At 36.6% G+C, this 11,946-nt stretch overlaps 2 protein-coding genes across 11 annotated transcripts in view; both read right to left on the minus strand.

Annotated features, from left to right (window-relative positions):
* Nucleotides 1-1,515: 1,515 nt before the first annotated feature.
* On the minus strand, nucleotides 1,516-8,319 carry LOC113640028. Of its 6 annotated transcripts, XM_047818520.1 has the most exons (8): nucleotides 8,217-8,268; nucleotides 7,380-7,534; nucleotides 6,852-6,912; nucleotides 5,338-5,631; nucleotides 4,945-5,232; nucleotides 3,236-3,523; nucleotides 2,854-3,144; nucleotides 1,516-2,372 (listed from the first exon to the last, which is right to left on the minus strand). In XM_047818520.1, the coding sequence occupies exons 3-8, from the start codon at nucleotides 6,910-6,912 to the stop codon at nucleotides 2,209-2,211; spliced, it is 1,386 nt and encodes a 461-aa protein (XP_047674476.1). In that variant the 5' UTR covers nucleotides 7,380-7,534; nucleotides 8,217-8,268; the 3' UTR covers nucleotides 1,516-2,208. The 6 variants fall into 6 exon arrangements, with proteins under 6 accessions (XP_047674476.1, XP_047674478.1, XP_047674474.1 ...); XM_047818522.1 differs by lacking the exon at nucleotides 7,380-7,534 and having other exon boundaries at nucleotides 5,398-5,631; nucleotides 8,217-8,319; XM_047818518.1 differs by lacking the exon at nucleotides 7,380-7,534 and having other exon boundaries at nucleotides 8,217-8,319.
* A 711-nt stretch (nucleotides 8,320-9,030) lies between these two features.
* agpat9l (1-acylglycerol-3-phosphate O-acyltransferase 9, like) overlaps nucleotides 9,031-11,946 on the minus strand; it is a 7,430-nt gene continuing 4,514 nt past the window's right edge. For 4 of the 5 annotated variants that reach the window (XM_027167879.2, XM_027167878.2, XM_027167881.2 and 1 more), the window contains exons 6-13: nucleotides 11,450-11,539; nucleotides 11,284-11,377; nucleotides 10,828-10,943; nucleotides 10,582-10,637; nucleotides 10,250-10,335; nucleotides 9,951-10,079; nucleotides 9,634-9,713; nucleotides 9,031-9,529 (exon numbers count right to left, since the gene is read on the minus strand). In XM_027167879.2, coding sequence (XP_027023680.2) covers nucleotides 9,430-9,529; nucleotides 9,634-9,713; nucleotides 9,951-10,079; nucleotides 10,250-10,335; nucleotides 10,582-10,637; nucleotides 10,828-10,943; nucleotides 11,284-11,377; nucleotides 11,450-11,539 — 751 coding nt within the window. In that variant the 3' untranslated portion in view covers nucleotides 9,031-9,429. The remainder of the gene's footprint in view (nucleotides 9,530-9,633; nucleotides 9,714-9,950; nucleotides 10,080-10,249; nucleotides 10,336-10,581; nucleotides 10,638-10,827; nucleotides 10,944-11,283; nucleotides 11,378-11,449; nucleotides 11,540-11,946) is intronic. The other variant, XM_047818526.1, reaches the window with a different exon arrangement.

Consider the following 11,946-nt stretch of genomic DNA (forward strand, 5'->3'; position numbering starts at 1 on the left):
CACTTCTGTAAGTCACTCTGGATAAGGGCATCTGCCAGATGTTATAAATGTTAATGTATTTACGAGGCTGAAACAGGATTTTAATCTTATTCCTGAACTCTTGTGAATGATGTTGTAGATGCAGTGTTTGTCCTGTAAAGGCTTCATAACTTCAAAATGTTTAAAGGGTTATTTCACATTCGCAAAAAACAACAGCACACTACTGGAGCAATGAGAGTGTACACAACATACCAATATTGTATACTGTCTATCTGATCAATTTTAGCTTAATAATTTAAAGGTACTGTACACTATACTCCAGATAACAAATAAAGACACAGCATAATGTTCTGTGTGTGTTCAAAAGAGGTAATACAAACCAGTCATATTGTAATGACATCATGAAGAAAGGATCCAAATGTGGTGTTTATATAAAACAAGCAGAATATTCCAAATAGACAGAAAACAATTTATCCAAAACCAGAGAAACAGTCAGCGATGCAGAAGTACAAAAAAACACAATCCAAGTATTGAGAATCCAAAAACAGACTAAAGGGTCAAACACAATGAGACAATAGCAAAGGTACAAAGGCTTGTTCTTCATATGCTTTAACTTTTTGGGTCTCCCAGAGCCCAGATTCTATAGTGTCCTTTTTTAAAGGACTACAATTTATCCTTACACCTGATTGATGCTTCATATAAAGGCTGTCCTCTAAAAAATCCCAAGAACATGCAGAATCTCTCCTACATTCATTTAGTGTTAGTTTCTACATCCTCATAATACATCACTCTACTGAGCAGATATTAATGTCAGCATGGATAAAACATTCATCTAGAAAAATACCATTAAACTCAATAATGAAACAGAAATTTTTAGATACTGATAATAAACTAATAATATGTATTTTAATACTATGATTGTACTAATATTTAGAGTATATTTATTAAATATAGAAACTTAACATGCATTTTTATAATTACTTCTATTCACTTTTGCTTAAATGGCCATTTAAAGTATATTGAAAATAAAACTTTTTTTGCAATAATGTAAAACAAACGAACATAAAGATTAACACTCCCTTATTATGAATATGATGATATTACGTTCTATTTATAACTTCTATGGAGTATTTGTGGGTGTGTCTATGCAGATGAGCTGTGGATGGATGATTAACATATTCACATGAGCATGAAGGAAATCAATGTTTTGGAAACTTTTGTAAATTCCCTTAAATATTTTTTGTTTGATGTGATTTGAACAAACACCACTGATTAACCACTGATTAAGAAAGAATTTCATTTAAAGGATTTAATCTTTTTTTACCGTTTGTTTTCCTTTTTTCCATGTCCACTTATTCTGAACTTTTTATATTGGAGAGTTGAAGAGGGGAGATTTTAAACCATGTTTATCATAAACAAATTCTTAAATATTTAAGAATAACTAAATAATTACAATTCTTTTTAAAATCATATTGTGAGCTTCTCTAAATCAGACCTGAAAATCATATTCAATTCAAAAACCTTCTTGGCGCCACATTGTATTTGTACTCTGAGTTTTATTAACCATGAATCAGCTCCTCTTCATCAGAGATTCACAATTTATTGTACTGCTGCATAACGGGATGCAATGCTCCTTGTGGAACATAAGAGAGGAAGGACTTTAATCATTCATTACATTGTGTCAGCAATGCAAGGATAAAAACAGACCCAAATGAAGGATAGCATAAAATAAGCAGGATTTAATAAAAAAAAAAAGCATGTGGGCAAAATCCAGGCTGGATCCTGACATATTGAGCTTTTAGAGAAATGATTCAAGCACAGAAACTTAAGAAAAGAAAACACTGCAATCACTGAATAATTTGCACAAGCAATCTTTGGTAAAAACAATTTCTAGTCACAAACAACTACTCATGTTTACCGAACAGTTCATGCAAAGTTTCATTTATGACAGAAAGATCATATTTATTAATTTTGTACAGCAACAGAGACAGACTCATGTCTTACTTGAGCAGTCCCAGAGCCCCTACCTCACACCGGCAGAGTGTGTCAGAGGTCAGAGTGTGTGTGTTTTAAACTGAGGGTTTAACAGGTACAGGAATACATGCAGTTTTCATTTACAGTGAGGTTATTAATAAACAAATGATAGAAGTCATTAATTCAAAATCAACACATCATGCATCCTTTACACTTTCTGGATAAAAGAGTCAGAGTTGTTTCTAGAATATCTTATTAAACAGGACGATACTGAACTTCATTCACCACACGTTCCTTCCGTTTGCACTTCAGGTAAATGCACACTCCAGTGACTACCAGTAGGAGAACTACCAGCACAACTACCAGCACAAACACCAAATATGAAATACAGATCTTCTCCTCTGGTCTTGGCTGGTCTTCTACAAAAAACACAAGACATTTCAACATTGACTTTAGGACCATGGTGCTGTGGGTCATGACATGACAGAAGTACTGTTACATTTAGAACACACACTCACACACACACACACACACACACACACACACACACACACACACACACACACACACACACACACACACACACACACACACACACACACACACACACACATATCAATATTGTATACTGTCTATCTGATCAATTTTAAAGGAGTACAATTTATCTTTACACCTGATTGATGCTTCATATAAAGGTTGTCCTCTATAAAAAATCCCAAGAACATGCAGAATCTCTCCTACATTCATTTAGTGTTTGTTTCTACCTATGGTGCTGTGGGTAATGACATGACAGAAGTACTGTTACATTTAGAACACACACACACACACACACACACACACACACACACACACACACACACACACACACACACACACACACACACACACAGTAGATGTTACCTTCCACAAACATGTTGTAGTTGAAAAAGGCTTCCTGACTGTTCCTGCTCTGGATGGTGTAAACTCCACTGTCAGTCAGGTTCACATGTTCCAGTTTGAGAACTGGAGATATCCTGCGTGTGTATGCATCAGTACACTCCAGAGAACCGTGTTCAAATATACAGATGTTTTTATCGTCTGCATCATCAGCAAAACTCCTGGTACTTCTATAAATCACCTCCACTGACTCTCTTCTGGGCAAATCCATGAGCAGATTTTCACCAGGCTTCAAATGAACTGAAGAGTTCTCAGCTAAGAGAAAACATTACAAATTCTATATAAATCTTAAATTAAAGGTCTTTGTAATCCACAACTGTTTGACAGAACAAATGATGAGCCTTACTCTGAATGGAGACATCAAATTCACTGATGCACTTCTTATTACACATGCACCAGTATTCACCCCTCATACTGTAATAAGCCTCAGTGATGGTGAGAGACAGATCTCCCTTCAGGTACTGATCATGAGATATATTATATCCCTTCTCTGTGTTGCATGATGTCTGATTACACCAAGCCACCACATGTTTATTATTCTTATTGATCCATTCAACCAAACCAGTACAATTCCGTGTGCAGTTGAGTGTAACAGACCCATGACGATTCACTATTATTCGAGAAATTGCAGGATCTGAAAAAAAAAAGGATAAAGCCTTTATATCAGGTGAAAGAAATGTATCTATTTTTTATCCTGAAGTGATTTAAAAATACGGCCATGTCCAAACATTTTGAGAATGACACAAATATAAATTTTTCACAAAGTCTGCTACTTCAGTTTTTGTAGATCTTTTTTCAGACATTACTATTGTATACTGATTTCATAAGTGCTGAAGGACTTTTATTGACAAATACATAAAGTTTATGTAAAGAGTCAATATTTGCAGTGTTGACCCTTCTTTTTCAAGACCTGTGTGATTTGCCCTGGGATGCGCTCAAACATTTTCTGGGCCACAACCTGAATGATGGCAGCACATTCTTGCATAATCAATGCAAGAGTTTGTCAGAATTTGAGTGTTTGTCCACTCTGCCACAACATGTTCTCAATGGCATTAAGGTCTGGGGAATTTCCTGGCTCTGGATCCAAAATTTAGATGTTTTGTTCCCCGAGCCATTTAGTTATCTCTTTTCAAGTCAAGAGTCAAGTCAAGAAGCTTTTATTGTCATTTCAACCATATATTGCTGTTGCAGTACACAGTGAAATGAGAAAACGTTTCTCCAGGACCATGGTGCTACATAGAACAAAGACAGGGCTAAGGACTTAGTAAGTAGTCCTAGCCACCTAAAGTGCAACTGTGCAACCTGGTTCAAACAGTGCAAGACAAGACAAACAAGACAGACAGGACAGTCCAGGACAAAAGACAGTGCAAACAAAAAATTACAAGACAATACACAAAAGACAATACACAAAATGCTGTTGGCTTTGCAGATGCAGCATGTGGTGTAAGTGTTCATGATGGGGGAAGAGAGACTCCAATGATTTTCTCAGCTGTCCTCACTATCCGCTGAATGGTTGATTTAGGCCCAAGCTTACTAGAGCAATATCCTTGCCTGTGAATCCCTTTTGGAGCAAAACAATGATCACTGCACATGATTCCTTGCAGGTAACCATGGTTAACAGAGAAAGAAAAATGATTTCAAGCACCACCCTCATGATGTCAGCTAGTCCTTTTGTGGCAAGTCGGAAATGCAGTGTTTTTTTTTTGCATTTAGTTCATTTTCATGGCAAAGAGACACTTTGCAATTAATTGCAATTCCTCTGATCACTCTTCATAACATTCTGCAGTATATGCAATTTGCCATTTGCATATATTAAAAACTGAAGCAGCAGACTGTTAAAATGAACATTTGTGTCATTCTCAGAACCATTGGCCGTGGCTGTACGCTAACAACTAAGGTAATCAACAACCGATAATGCATCTGCACACACAGATAAATGAAAGTGTGAATTAAACTAATTAAGATAATTAACTTATTAAAGATCCAGTTGTTTAAAACTGACTTGAACTCATTATATTTAGAACATATATGAGATATTTTCTCACTGAACTGTACCTTTCACAGAGAGAGTGCAAATAAGAATGATGTATTTATACAGTGTGTCCCGGATGGTGTAAACTCCACTATCTGATGGTTTTAGATTCTTCAGTATTAGATCTGAGTCTTTCAGTAGTGCTCTGTGTTTATATTCATCATTACACTGAAGTGAGTCTTCAGTCACATTGCAGATCTGTTCACCGTACAGATCATGTGAATATTTACTTTTATAAATCAACTCTGTGTAGTCTGATTTGTGTAGGATCAAATCTTCTCCAGACTTTAAATTAGATAACCGCATCAAAGCTGAGGAGAAAACAAATCAGGAGCTTCATCAGTTCCAAATCTGACATGATGATTTAAACTGAATTTTCACAGCTAAATCAGTAAAGAATAAACAAGTAAACTTACTCTCAATGCTGAGCTGTACAGTATTGACCTCTGCATGAGCACATTCACACGTGTACAAACCTCTGTTACTGTAATCAGCTGAATTGATGGTGAGAGACAGATCTCCCTTCAGATACTGATCATGAGACATGTTAAACCCCTCCTTTGACCAGCATGATGTCTGATTACACTCAGCCACAATAAGACGTGGTTTATCAATCACAGTCCACAGTGAATCAGAGCAGTTCTGTTTACAGGGAAGGACAGCAGACTGATTCAGCTTCACCATTACAGAAGTGAAAGCCAGAGTAGGAGCTGAAACAGAAATTAAACAGTTCATGTTGAGACAAAATGTCTGAAGGCCTTTTAACCTTTTATATCTGAATGAAACCTGATAATAGAACAGATAGTTTAGTCTAAATATGTATATATTTTATCTTTTTATATTCCTATGCTATAATTATAATGTTTCATTTGTTGTTTCATTTGGATGTGGGGAAACAACCCCATACTCAGCACTATGCAAGACAAGGCAAGGCAAGTTTACTTATATACTGTAGCACATTTCATACACAATGGTAATTCAAAGTGCTTTACAAAAAAGAAAGTAAAATAATCATAAAAACAATAATCACAACAATAAAACAAGGAATTTAAAAACTTTTAAACATTTCACTAGTTATTACAAACTCCAGATTTACACGGAGTCATTTATTTTGTAACATTATTGGTCTTCGAAGAGTTTTTCATAATAAAATCATACATTTTTCCATAATAAATCATTAATAAATTTCATAATAAAATAATAAAATCATATAGTTTTTCATAATAAAATCAAATAAAAAAATACGAAAAGGCCAGTTGAAGAAGTCACTAAGAACTATCACTTCAACGCACAGCACTTGTTTTATTGGTGTGACTTTGAGAGCAGATGGACATGTAACTATGAAGATGAAGATGAAGTGCTGCTCAGAGGATGGTTCTGCATCACAGCTCAGAAAGAGAAAAACAATAAAGGAAGAAGGTGGAATAAAATGGTGTAATCCAGCTAACAGCACTTCACATATGTTGTAGCTAGCTAGCTAACACTGTAATTTAGCTATAACTATTTATGTTAGATTAGAATAGATTCAAGTTTATTGTCATTTCACATGGGTGCAAGGCAACGAACTGCAGTTAGCATCTAACCAGAAGTGCAAAGTATTAGCGTGTAGTGTGCAGTGTTTAATGTGTAGTAATAACACTTACCAGTGGTGAATGTGAGTCTATAATGTGTATTGTGTAGTAATTACAGTTACCAGTTATGAATGTGTAGTGTGTAGTGATTACTGTGTAGTGTTTATTGTGTAGTAATGACACCAGCAGTAAATGTGACAGTGTAGTGTGTATTGTGTAGTAATTACACTTACAGTACAAGAAGTGAATGTGAGTGTGTAGTGTTTATTGTGTAGTGATGTCACTGACCAGTGGTGAATGTGAGTATATAGTTTGTAGTGTTTATTGTGTAGAGCTTGTTGTGTAGTAATGACACTTACCAGTGATGACTGTGAGGATGAGGAAGAAGAGGACACAATGACGAAGGCTGCCAAAATGCATCTGTAAATGCAGTGTGTAGCAGATTTGAATCAGTTATAAAATTCTGTGAGCTACCAAACTAAAAAACTTTGGCGAGAGTGTAAACGAATCCTGTTAGTGACATGTGTTGAACTGATATCAGGAATAAATAGGTTAGAAATTACTTGTAAAAATATATAAAATTAACTGTTGTGTTCCAACTGACCAAACATGTCAGTCTTGACAAAAGTTAATTATTGATTTGTTCACATAAATATGAATTATTTTATGTAAATAAAACACTCAGGATTTCAGAATTATATTGTATATCCCACATGCTGAGGAATCCTGAATTATTAACAAAAAAAAATGAAATACAAATCTAAGAAATGGAAATAAAAAGCATACAAAATTAAAATTCTAAAAAAAGATCTCTCACAAAATTATTATTTCACAAAAAATAATTATTTTTAAGAATACACAGTTTAATGGCATAAAATGGCACTCACAAACCGTTTGAATCTTGTCAGCACTAAGAATGTGAATGCACTGAATGTGAAACCCTGAGTGACTTTAGAGCTTACAAAACCCGTTCCTCATGTTTCTTTGGAAAAATAAACACACTGCCGGATCCACATTTTTGTCAAGCTGAGACCTGCAGCCTCTCCACAGATGAACAGATAACATCATGTTAACATTCAGCTCAGTACATGTAAAAGAAATGGCATGAAGAATCAAACCTCTAACGAAATTAAACATTTCTACATAAACCATTTCCACTATTTAGAGCAGTAGACACTAATAAACTGATTACTACTGTTTTAATGTACTTAATTTGTTACTGCATTAGTGTGTGGAGACATCAATTATTCAGGAGTCAGTTAGCTTTTCTGTAATATCCTGTATATATCCTCTTTTGTTTGGTCTGTTACATATGTTTTCTTTACTGTCACTGTATGGACTCATAAATGCTATAAAACAGAGATTTGTATTTTTAAAAAAGTCCCAGTGTTCACAGGAGAGTTCACTGCAGGATCTACAGAAACACTATATAATAGAATTTGAAAAGAAAGTCAGAGTGTCTCAGGTAAACTTCTACTGGAATAAACACAGACATTTCAATATGCAGAAAAAAATAAAACAAAATTAAATTCTCCCTGTTGTATTTTTAATGTAATTAAAAACTGAAGCAGTTCTACATTTGAGGTGTTCTTTTTTCTTTGTTCATCTCCCAGGTTTTTTGTTGTTCTTTTACATTATTTTAAAAGTATAAATTTATATTTAGACAAAAAGATGTTGCAGTGGTGTAACTGCAGTCTGTACTGTAGTATATTTAATAAACTCACCGTATCAGCTTTCATCAGGTGAAACTGTCTTCAGAGACTTTGTGTGTTTTTTTAATTGTGTCCTGTGTATTGAATTCACTACAGGTAAACTCCGCCCTGGACAGGAGCACACACACACACACACACACACACATACACACACGCACACACAAACACACACGTACACACACACTATTCACTGGAAGAACAAAGGCACTTTCTTTTTTAACCACCTTCTGTTGATTCAGTAGTGATTAATGACCTGTAGATGCACTTAAACCTTCAGAGTAACGTAAAAGAAAAATATTAATTTTAAAAGAGAGAAAGAGGCTGATGAGGAACCTATTGTTTAGGGCTGAGTGAAAACAGGAGCCAGGACACTGATATTCCAAATGTAACTACAAGTGGATAAAAAGCAGGATGAATCGTTCTTTCAGGATTCAAGTTGGAAGTCTGGAAGTTCTGGAATAACAGATTGTAGCATTGTGGCAGATGAACAGTGGACTTATACCTCTAAATCCTTAATTAAACCACCGATAATTAACTTACAGTGTGAAATTAAATACTTTGTGAACTTTAATCAGATCTCCACTCGTTCTATAATGTTGTGTGTTAAACTTTCAGCACTGGAAATATCCGATCTGTATCATATGTGTGTGTGCTGTGTGTGTGCAGTGTGTGGAGTGATGTGTGTGTTGTGTGTCTTGTGTATGGAGGGATTTGTGTGTGTAGTGCAAGTTGTGTAATTAATATAAACAAACATGGACAGATGACATATGTGTTAAAGTTACAGGTGTGTGTACGGTGGCTCAGTGTGAACACACAGCATCAGTACTGATGTTGAATGAAGACTTTTATTAGTTTGAGATAAGTACATTTATTCAGTAAAAGAAAAGACCAGCATTTGGTATTAATAATTCAGAAGAAAGAACACCAGGGTCATTTTTAATAGATTAGACCTGCATTGTCAGCAGAAAGGATTTGTTTCTGCACGTAAAGATCTTCTCGAATTTCAGTGATGTTCTGGAGAGAGGGAAAAGCTGCACCTGAGATTAAACCCAGATCATTCCATGACCTTTAAGTCATTCAGTCTGCATCCAACAACGAGGAACCGCTCATTGTGTTTAATGACATTAGGATCTTATTATCTGATCTGTATGGTCAGTTAAAGTCTCTGAGTGTCTGACTGGAAGGTTTGGTGATTTGGAGCTCTGTGATTGGCTGATTTCAGTGTTTACTCGCTGTGCTCGTCTCCGGCCACCATGCTGCTGTACATCCTCTGCTGCTCCTGCTTAAACGAGTCTTTTACTTTGGCTCTCTTTAAACCACCGTCCCTACACACACACACACACACACACACACACACAAGGTTACAAAGTTCAAACATGTTACTAAATATAACCTAAATTTACTGGATATTAATAAAGTGATGACAAACCAGGACAAGTCCACCAGTCCTCCCTGTCTCGCAATCAAAGACTTCACCCTGTTAGCAAACCGCACAGCATCCTCTCCTTCCTGTTCACACAGGAAATGACTAACCAACGGCATGATTGCCATGACAACACAACTCAGTTCTCTGGTTCTTTTCAGCAAGTTCTTTAAGTCGTGAATCTGTGTGTTTTGATTTATTCAGTTCTTCACTCAAATTTGTGATTCAGTCAATTTACTAGATTAAGGTTCATTGCTAATAAAATATAATAATAGATTTAATAAAATATCTGAAGCATTCATTTACAAATCTCTCCTGCTCACCTGCTGGGTCATGGGTGCTAGGTACCAGACATTACAGACGATGGCCCAGCTCGTCATCATCCTCAGCAGGTAACTCACCATGCTGTACTTCCCACTGTTCCAGAACGCATCACCGAACCGTGGGTCGTACTGCACACACACACACACACACACACACACACACACACACACACACACACAGCACCATTTCTGTTGTTTATTGCCGAATTGCAGTTTACCCGGTAAACTAGCTGTACAGGATTGTTGTTATCAGTAACTCAGACAGTTTAAAGTGTTTCATAGTTTTTTCTTTTTTATACCTTTATGGCTACAGGATAGATGGTGCCTCCGATTTCAAAACTCCCCTTCTTGAACATCATAACAGATGTGTTATTGATGCAGGTTCCTTTGTGTAGAGAGACAAGAACACATTCTAATCATTTCAGTTGCTGAAGTGACTTTCAGTCTGCAGGACATCACACAGCAGGTGATATAGTAATGTATTTGTGTTGACTCTCCAACGACATGGAGGTGTTATTTTACTCAGCTGAGAAATAGACCTCTGGAAGTATCTGTTAGAAGCTTCCAACCAATGCATTTGAATTGCAAATGAATTTGACGTAACTGTTTTCTGACCCACTGGGTTACTTACCCTCAGGGAAAATAAGGATAGGTAGTTTGTTCTTGTCATTCACGTGATCCCTCAATCTGTGGAGAACAACACACAGGCTGTCAATAAACTGTGTGTGTGTGTGTGTGTGTGTGTGTGTGTGTGTGTGTGTGTGTGTGTGTGTGTGTGTGTGTGTGTGTGTGTGTGTGTGATTGATTCAATAATGCATATGATCATTAGATGATTTTAGTTTGATTGTGCGTTAATGTGACTGCACTGTTGTTCCACCTCTGTGTCACCAGGTGGCGATCTTTCATCTCTGCTCTCTCGAACCAGATGTGTGGACATGCTCGAACCATCGCTCGCTGAACCACACCCATCAAACCCCCATGGACCTGCCCTACCTGTCAATCAAACCAACAAAACAACACAGGAGACTCTTCTGAAAAAGATAATAGCTTTACATCTCAGTGAGAAAGCTTTCTTTGCAGCTCTGTGTGATTTCTGTGTAGAATCAAACTCTCCTGATAGGCATTAATTGAAGAATGAGGTGTTTGTGCGCATAGTTCTGATTCTGGTACCACTAAAACCAGGTACTCATTCGTTTTCAGTCCCTGTGAAGTTGGACCACAGAGCTGAGGTTTTCTCCATACTACTACATGCTAACTGAACCATGGATGTGTCATTAACATCAGGAATGAGGTGTTTCCTCTCTGTGTAGGTGATCAGAGAGCTGTCACTCACCATGGCGTATCCTCCATCATTGGCCAGAATCACCACGTCGATGGGAGACGTGTGATTGGCTACACAGATTCCTCCCTTCCTCGGCTTGTTCTCTCTGGAACAGTGTTAAATATGTTACATTGATGTTGTGTCACAGTTGTGTAGTGCTTGAGCGCTTGTTGTGTACCTGTTGTGGTAGTGAATGGTGGCTGAAAGGCCTCGAGCACAGATGCGGTAACACATAACGTGTACGAGTTCACTGAGCCAGTCCTTTATCCTGAATACACACAGAGTACTCAGTACACATGTATAAATACTCAATAGTCAGAAATTTTAATAGTCAATAGTCAAAACATTGGTTGTCTTTAATGTACTACTAATTAAAAAACATTCATTTCTATCAGACTTCACTTTAGATACTGTAAATGGTACAGAGATGTTGCACAAGTAAGACCGATTCTAACTGCTAACTGTTAACCACTAACCATTGTGTCTCAGTCAAAGATGTAGTAGATCCTGAAGTGTGTGTAGTGCAAGAGAAACTCTACACATCTTTTATTTTAGCCTTCTCTTAATGCTAGGAGCAACTTTACACACTCAGGCTCTACATACTCAGAGTTTCTTGTTTCTTTCCACAAGCCATCAGGCTTCTCAACAACTGAGCTGAACTGCACTGAGTACAAT

This window comes from Tachysurus fulvidraco, chromosome 9 (assembly GCF_022655615.1).
Source record: "Tachysurus fulvidraco isolate hzauxx_2018 chromosome 9, HZAU_PFXX_2.0, whole genome shotgun sequence".
Lineage (NCBI taxonomy): Eukaryota > Metazoa > Chordata > Actinopteri > Siluriformes > Bagridae > Tachysurus > Tachysurus fulvidraco.

What these genes read in the sequence shown, in the direction of transcription:
- LOC113640028 (XM_047818518.1), bottom strand. An exon ending in CATCCTCACAGTCATCACTG is followed by an intron (nt 5,632 to 6,851) that starts GTAAGTGTCATT and finishes TTTCTGTTTCAG; the next exon opens with CTCCTACTCTGGCTTTCACT. An exon ending in CTACAACATGTTTGTGGAAG is followed by an intron (nt 2,373 to 2,853) that starts GTAACATCTACT and finishes TGTTTTTTGTAG; the next exon opens with AAGACCAGCCAAGACCAGAG.